The sequence below is a fragment of the Mus caroli genome, chromosome 16 (genome assembly GCF_900094665.2).
Source record: "Mus caroli chromosome 16, CAROLI_EIJ_v1.1, whole genome shotgun sequence".
NCBI lineage: Eukaryota > Metazoa > Chordata > Mammalia > Rodentia > Muridae > Mus > Mus caroli.
In genome coordinates, this window is record NC_034585.1 from 6,930,511 (window position 1) to 6,938,877 (window position 8,367).

General features: G+C 48.9%; 1 protein-coding gene across 1 annotated transcript in view; it reads right to left on the minus strand.

Annotated features, from left to right (window-relative positions):
* The window catches only part of Tekt5 (tektin 5), a 38,204-nt gene extending 30,487 nt beyond the window's left edge, over window positions 1–7,717 (minus strand). The window contains exon 1 of the mRNA XM_021185005.2: window positions 7,088–7,717. Coding sequence (XP_021040664.1) covers window positions 7,088–7,654 — 567 coding nt within the window. The 5' untranslated portion in view covers window positions 7,655–7,717. The remainder of the gene's footprint in view (window positions 1–7,087) is intronic.
* Window positions 7,718–8,367: the final 650 nt, after the last annotated feature.

Sequence of the window (8,367 nt, forward strand, 5' to 3'; positions counted from 1 at the left end):
TTTTTTTTTTTTTTTTTTTTTTTTAAGACTTGCCTTGGTCATAGTGTCTGTTCACAGCAGTAAAACCCTAACTAATACAGGGTGTGTCCATGAAGATGATTCCAGAGGTGATTAGCTTAGGAGGACTCAGACCTCATCAATGGATTAAGGTCAGAGGTTAGGTCTAGGGGGAAGTAGGTCACAGGAGTATATCTCACAGGCTCTGGTCTCTTCCTGTGTTTCCTCTTTGCTTCTTATCTTCCAGGAAGTGAACAACCTCTGTCACTCATTCCCACGGCCATGATATTTGGGCCAATTGATTCTGGATGAAATGCTCTGACACTGTGAGTTGTCATCAACAGGCATTGATCCCAGGGCCACATCCCTCCTTCACTCTCCTAAGCTTCCCCAAACTATGATGACAGTAAAGCCAAGTTCTGCTGCCACTTCAGATGTGACCTGTCAGTGGCTGTCCTACTTCTAGGGTTCAAATTCAGGCTCAGCCACTTCTTACTGTGTGCACTAGGACGTGCTGGATAACCTCTCAGACCTCCTGTGTCTTCATGTATATGAGGCCTTGGGATTGGTGCATTATCTCACCAATCAGGTTTGTTAGCAGACCATGTCCACCACCAAATGTCAACCCTGCATGCAGAACCTGTCTGAAATGGAGCATCTTCCCTGTCAGCTCCACCCATTCCTGAGCTGGGGTCTCAGACTGAATAAAGAGGAAGGGACAAGCTGAGCACCAGCATCATCTCTCTTTGCTTCCTGAACCGTGGAAACAGTGTGGCCAGCTGCCTCACACTGCTGCCACCATGATGGACTGCTCCCTCAAACTGCAAGTAATAAACCCTATCCCTCAGCTACTCTTGCAAGGAATTTTGTCATAGCATGAGAAAAGAAATTTGTCAATGGTCCCTGTTGGGGTTTTGATGACAACGCTCACCCTGCCCCATCAGCTCATATATTTGCATGCTTACTCCCCAGCTGGTGAACTGTTTAGGAACTATTAGGAGACTTGGCCTTGCTGGAGGGGGTGTGGCCTTGTTGAGGAGGTGTGGCCTTGTTGAAGGGGTGTGGCCTTGTTGGGGAGGTATGGCCTTGTTGAGGAGGTGTGGCTTTGTTGGAAGGGCCTTGTGGTGGAGTCACTGGGGGTGGGTTTCAAGGGCCCACACACCAGGCTGACTCCCTCTGCTGCCTGCAGATCAGTGAAGCTCTCAGCTACTGCTCTAGCTGGCGCCATGCCTGTCTGCTTCCCACCATGATGACCATGAGTTAACCCTCTAAAACTGTAAGCAACCTCCCAGCTAAACTCTTTTGTAAGAATTGCCTTGGTCATGGTGTGGCTTCACAGCAGTGGAACAGTGAGGAAGACAGTCCCTGTGGTGCTGCTCAAGTGGAAGGCAAGCTCCTGAAAGGAGCAGGGCCTGTGAGATCATGACAACATTGCCACGGTCCCCGGCCTTCGTTCAGCCGTCTTGGGGACCTGAGCACAAGAGAAGGCAGGAGAATGAGCTTTGGGTATGGATGTTCTTATAGGGATGAGGAACAGTGATCATCCACCAGCCTGCCTGTGACATCATAAAGGCCAACAGGCTTAAGAAGTGAGCAGAGGGTCCCTGAAGCACAGGCACAGAGGAGCAGGGTCCAGTGGCTTGTTGCCCAGGAGCTTCGGGGGCCCTCCTCTGAGGTCTGCTTGGCTCAGGTGCGGAGGTAAAGCCCAGTGAGTGCACAAACAGCCCTATCACAATGCACCCTGCATTCCAAAGAGCAAGGAGAACCTAAAGAAATTCAAGATGGTTTAGTGGGCAAAGGCACTTACTGCCAAGCCTAATGACCCAAGTTTGCTCCCTAGGACTCACATGCCAGGAGAGAAGCAACACTTGCAAGTTGTCCTTTGAGCTCCACATACATACCATAGTGCACATGCATGTGTGAATGCACACACACACATGTACAATACACACACATGTACAATACAAAATAAATTTTAATAAGGGATGCAATGAAAATAAGAGTGGGTGGGTGGTCAGGGAGGGAAAGATAGGTGGTGACTAGTTACAGGATATTTGAACTGGTTTCTAGTTAGGGTGTGGCTCAGCCCTTGGCACACACCTTTAATCCCTTTGGCTGGAATACAAACGTGCCCTTACTACATACCTTTAATCTCAAACAATGAAGGTAAAGGTAACACCTATGTTTGAAAGTGATGTCTAATTGAGTGGCAGAAAAAGGGATGAATCAGAGGAAGATTTGACAGAACAGGATATGCCCAACTCTCACAAGAAGAGAGGAAAGGGAAGCTACTTAGGGAGAGACAGACATACAGGGAAGAGAGTACAGCACAGGATACAGTAGAGTCTATGGAGAGGGAGAAGGAGGCAGCTTTACTGGGAAAGTTTTACAGACACAGACTGAAGAAAGAGCAAGCTAGACACAGGCAAAGACAAAGCGAGCAAGAGAAGATTAGAAAAGATTGCTGGAGTCAGTTTGAGGCCAAGCAGACCATTTCAGAGGCTGAAAGAAAAGCCAGATTGAATAAGTCAGCTGGGAGAGGAGTTTGGGCCAGATCAGCTGAATTAAACCAGCCAGCCAGAGTTCAGAAAGAACAAGAAAGGGTAAGCTTATTCAGCAGTAAGTCTCAGAGGCCGGAATCATTCTAGGCCTAGGTTAGCAGGCAGAGGCAGTAAACCTCAGAGATAATTATATCAGGTGAATAAAAGATACTTTTATTGTGACAGGAACATGAGACAGAAAGGCAAAGACAGTAGGAATGATGAAGATTCTGAGGTGCAAAGGCCCTGGGGTGCGAGAAACAAGAAGAAAGCCACTGGGACTGGAGTGGAGAGAGGAAGGCCAGAACCTTAGTACTAGTTATGGAGGAAGGAAATTCAGGATGGGTCTGGAAATAGAGCTGCAGAGTGCTCGCTTTGCGGTTCCCAAATACAACATAAACCTAGTTTACTGGTGAATGTCTGTAATCCCAGCACTTGAGAGGTGAAGGCCAGAGAAACAAGAGCTTAAGGTCGTCCTGGGCTACATAGTGATTCTGAGGCCAGCCTAGGCTACATGAACCAGCACCCTACAACACTGCCCTCCCCCCCAAAAGATGTTAAATTTAAGGAAGCCATCTAGAACCAGTAGGAGAAGGATGCACTCTCTTTAGGTTGATATTTGAAACCACGCCTTCCTCTGGCTACTGAGGTGAGGAGCCTGGGAGAGCATCATCACTCCTGTTGCTGAGAAGCATCTGGTCTGTGGTAGCCCAGGGACAGGGAGTAGATAGAACTCAGGTATTTCTGGTGCCCGAGTTCCTGTGCTCAGGCAGACCTGGGCTTCCAGACAAGCTGAGGGACTGAAAAGATGGGCAAGGGAGAGCAAGACTTCCCATGATGCTGCGTCTCTTGCCCAAGCAGGGGGCGGGTGGTGGTGGTGGAGAGAAGGGCAGAGCTCTCCCCAGATGGATTTGGGAGTTCCAGAGTGATAAGACCCTATGCCATGACCTTTCCTGTCAATGTCCCAACATTGGTGTAGACTCAGCTGTCAGGTGTATCAGGCTTTTACAGGCAGCCGAGCACACTTCCACCTCACCCCTAACCCCCATGATCCTGTGAGACCCAGAACTAATCCCCACAGTTGGAAGCACACAGCCACTTTGCTCCCAGCACCCAGCTTCTCTACCCAAACATTCTCTGGGGCTCCTCTGCAGCCAGGAGGCCCCTGTGAGCTCTGGCAAACAGGCTAAAAAAGGGAAACCGGGATTCTGGAGTCACAGCTATTGCCTGCTAGTGTGGGACAGAGTTAACAGTTTGTCTTTTGTCCTAACCTCACTTCCTTCTTCAAATAAGACTATCAAATGCTCTCAGCAAACAGGAGCTTGCCATTTGAAATAGCATTAGGACAAGAGCCACCTGCTGTGGGTGCCAGAGAGGGAGAGGGAGGAGAGGGAAGTGGGGAGGGAGGGAAGGGTCCCAGGCATGGAGATGGGTCTGCATGTGTCTCTGGAATCCTCATCGTGACAGAAAAACTGGCTAAGCTACAGCTGCTGAGCAACAATTACGGGCAACCCAGAAACATCTAAACATGAAAAACTAGGGACCTGGGAGGCCAAGGAAGTGTCGGGAACGTCCACATGAAGATGGGTATTTACTTATTCAAAAGTGTCCACTGATTCCTGTTGATACTAAGGAAAGCTGGATGGAGGTACACACGCACACACGCACATATATACACATGCACACATGTGCACACGTATACACACGCACATATATACACATGCATGCACATATATACACACACGTGCACATGTGCACACACATGCACATATATACATACATGCATGCGTGTGCATACACAGACACACACATGCACTCACATGCACACACTCACATACACACACCAAAAAAATAAAACCTGAACATGGACCTAACATGTGGCCCACTATCACACTTAGTATGTACTTGAAGAACTAAGTTATCATTCCATAGAAATACCTGCAGCTCTGTGTTTATAGCTGTACTATTCACAGCAGCTAAGATATGGAACCAATCTAGATAAAGAAAATGTGGAATATCCCATGGTGGGATTTATTCAGCCTAAAGAAAAGCGCAATTCTGACACTTGTAGGAAGGTAAATGGAACTGGAAATCATGCTAAGTGAGATAAGTGAGACTCAGAGACAAACAGATGTTCTCTGTTCTATGGTAGATCTGCAGCTGTGTGTGTGCATGCGCATGCATGCATGTGTGCATGCGTGCGTGTGCGTGTGGGTGTGCGTGTGTGTGTGCATGCGTGCGTGTGCGTGTGTGTGTGTGTGTGTGTGTGTAATCTGTATTTCTATATGCTGAGACTTGAGCTAAGATGTAAAAGGGGGGCATGAGAGGTCAAGAGGAAATCTTAGGGATGGGGTAATGTTATGTTTGATAGCAAAGCCGAATGGGGAGGGCCATCAGGGAGAGAAGGGAGCCTGACAGAGGTGGACAAGGCATGGAGGAGGAGGTACAAGAGGACTGCTGTGGCGGTTTAGGGTGAGGAAGTGTGTCCGTGTTGGAGGAAATATGTCACTGGGGGGTGGGGGTGGGCTTTGAGGTTTCAAAAACCTACACCGGGCTGACTCCCTCTCTGCTGCCTGCAGATCAGGATGTAAAGCTCTCAGCTCCTGCCCCAGTGCTATACCTGTCTGCTTCCCCCATGATGATCATGGACTCATGCTCTAACTGTAAGCAAGCCCCAAATAAGAGTCCCTTAATCACAATGTCTCTCCACAGCAACAGAGCATTAGGTAACTAAGACAACTGAGGCCCTTACATAGGCGCGTGTCTTAGAGTTTCCATTGCTATGAAGAGACATGACTAAGGCTACTTTTATAAAGGAAAACATTAATTGGGGCTGGCTTACAGTTTCAGAGGTCAGTCCATTATCAGTATGGCAGCATCCAGGCAGACATGGTACTAAGAGTTCTACATATTCATTTTTTAAAAAAGCCAGGAGCAGACTGTCTTCCAGGTAGCTAGGAGGAGGGTCTCAAAGCCCACCTCCACAGTGACACACTTTCTCCAACAAGGCCACACCTCCTAATAGTGCCACTCCCTGGGCCAAGCACATTCAAACCACTACAATGTGTGTGTGCAAGTGCACATACATATTTGAGTGCTGAGTACTACACTCCACTTTAGACTGGGTGTGTATCCAAAAGCATTGGCTAGACAGAAATCAGTACATAGGTCAATAAGGATGCAAACAGACACCAGGGCAAACAGCAGGCAGGGACCACTCTTGAACATGTCAGTTAGAAGACAGGTTCTGTGTCCCAGTGGAGCCTAATCCCAGTGTACATAGAAGACTAAACCACAGAGGCTGGGGAGACAGCGTAGTCACGAGGTTGCTATGCAAGCCAGAGGAGCTGAGTTCCAATCAGCCAGGCCCAGAAGCACGTACTATAATCTCAGTTCTGGGAAGACAAAGATAAGGATACCCAGAGGACAGTAAGTGAGCTACTAGTTTAGTGAGAGACTCTGCCTCAGAAAATAAGCTGGAGAGTAATTGAAGAAGACACATGATGTCCACCTCTTGGCTCCATGTGTTGTACACAAATAGACACACAAAGTCAACTGTGGTATCTGTTAGAAGATGTTATCTCCAATGTCCTAATGACCACAGCATGTGTGTACACACTTGCATAAGCAGGTACACAGTGTCTTGATGGAACCCTTATGTGATGACTGTTATTAGCTGTCAACTTGATTGGCTCTGAGGTCAACTGAGAGGCTCTGGGAAGGTGTATGGGAATACTTCCTCAGAAGGGGAACCTCCCCCACCCCCACAGTGGGCAGCAGCCACACATGAAAAGGATTTCGAGAAAACCAGTGCAGCTTTTGCCTGCCTGCCTTCATGACTTCCCAGTAAGACCATCCTCCCTATTGCAGCTGCTCCTCCCCTTCAGAAATCAGCCTGCCAACATGGACTGAAGGCCTGCAACTCTTTAGGACCCGCCCCCCGCCCCCTGGGCCTCCACCACCAGACTGGGATGCTGAGGCACCCAGACGATTGCACTGAGCAGCTACAGGGTTCTCAGCCCCTTCAGACGGCCATGTGTCACTACTCAGTATGAATTGTGTAGACCAATCCAATAAATCCGCCTGTGGTCTGTATTTCTGTATTTGTTTTAGAGAACCCTGACTAGCTCACCTAAGGAGGAAATTGATCCAATCTGAAAACTCGCATCTGATTGAGGCTATTCTGAGTTGACTGTGATTGTTATTATTTAATTTATTTATTTTTGTTATGTGTGTATGAGTATTTTGCTTGCTTCCATGTTTATATAAGCATATATATACAAGCATGCAATGCCCTAGGAGGCTAGAAGATTGTTTCCGAGCCCGTGATAATAGAGTTCCAAGCCAGTGTGAGCTGCTGCTATGTGGGTGCTAGGAACCCGAACCCAAGTCCTCTGCAAGAACAACTGCTCTTAGCCCTGAGCTATTTCTCCAGGATCTACCTTAAAAATCTGACCGTGAACGACAACGCAATTCAACCCACCTGCAAGGTGCCTGCCACCTTGACTCAGTAACAGCAGGTGCAGTGGTGTCTCCCTTCTCCCACTCACCTGCAAGGGACAGTTCACCTCCTCAGCAGCGCACTCCAAGCGCCTCTTGAGGGTGTCCATGCTGCTGTTCTCCGTCAGAAGCCTGTCCAGCTCATAGCACAACTCGGACTTCCAGAAACCGAGGTCGGATAGCCTCTGGCCCAAGTTCCGGGAGGTTCCCTCCTGCATCTGGTGTATCAGCTGGTCCTTATCCTGCATGATCCGCAGCGTGTCGCCTGTCAGCCGGCTGGCCCAGAGCCGCGAGGCCTCTGCATTCCTGATCTGCAGATCATTGGAGCGGTCCCAGTCCCTTGGGGTGTAGCGACAGAAGAGCGCAGAACGGAGCGAGGGCAGGATGGTGGGCGGCCGCCGGATGCCTGAGCATTCCTCGGGGATTGTCTGGGAGGTGGTGATCTTGTGGAAGACGCTGGGTCTCCACGCGTTCAGGTAGCGGTATCCGGGCAGGTGAAAGGGTTGGTAGCACTCCTGTACCACAGGTTCCTGCCCAGCAGGGGGCAGCGCCTGCAAGCCACAACCTTTCTTGGGGCCACAAAAACTCGCTGTCTGAGTGGTTCCAAGAAATTCCATCTTTCCCCATCAGCCCCACTGGGGAAAACTTTACCCAAGGGGCCAGGGCATCCCAAGAGCTAGGAGCCGCGGGGCCTCTGTGACTTAGTGCTGGTGTCATAAAGCATGGGTTAGGGTCTTTGTGCCAGGTCCTGGTTCTCCAGGTAGTTGAAGCCCCTATGATCTAAATAAAATGCAGTCAACAAAGAGAAGTGTGTTTAGGGCCTGAAGAGATGGTTTGGTGGCTAAGAGCATATAGTGCCTAACCAAAGGAGCTGAGTTCCTAGCAAACACATCACAACCGCCTGTAATTCTGGCTCAAGGAGATCTAATTCCTCCACAGGAACCCATGCACACAGATAAACACAAATACACATAATCAAAAGAAAAGACGGTTTCTTTTGGAGACAGGGTTTCTCTGCATAGTCCTGGATGGAGCTTGCTTTGTAGATCAGGCTGGCCTCGAATTCTCAGAAATCCTCTGACTCTGAGTACTGGGATTGAAGGCTTGCACCACCACTCCCGGTGGCTTTTTTTTTTTTTTTTTGAGTGGAATTTTTCAATCCCACCGGTTTGGGGTCGAAAAAAACAGCAGATGTCTGTCATTCTGGAAAATCTGCCTTTCCAGAGCTTAGTCAGTCTGGGTAGCGGAGCAAATCTAATATGGTCCACACCTCTCACCCTGTGGGATCAGCTGGGCCAGCGTTAGCTGTCTTTATTTCTTTATTCCCAAG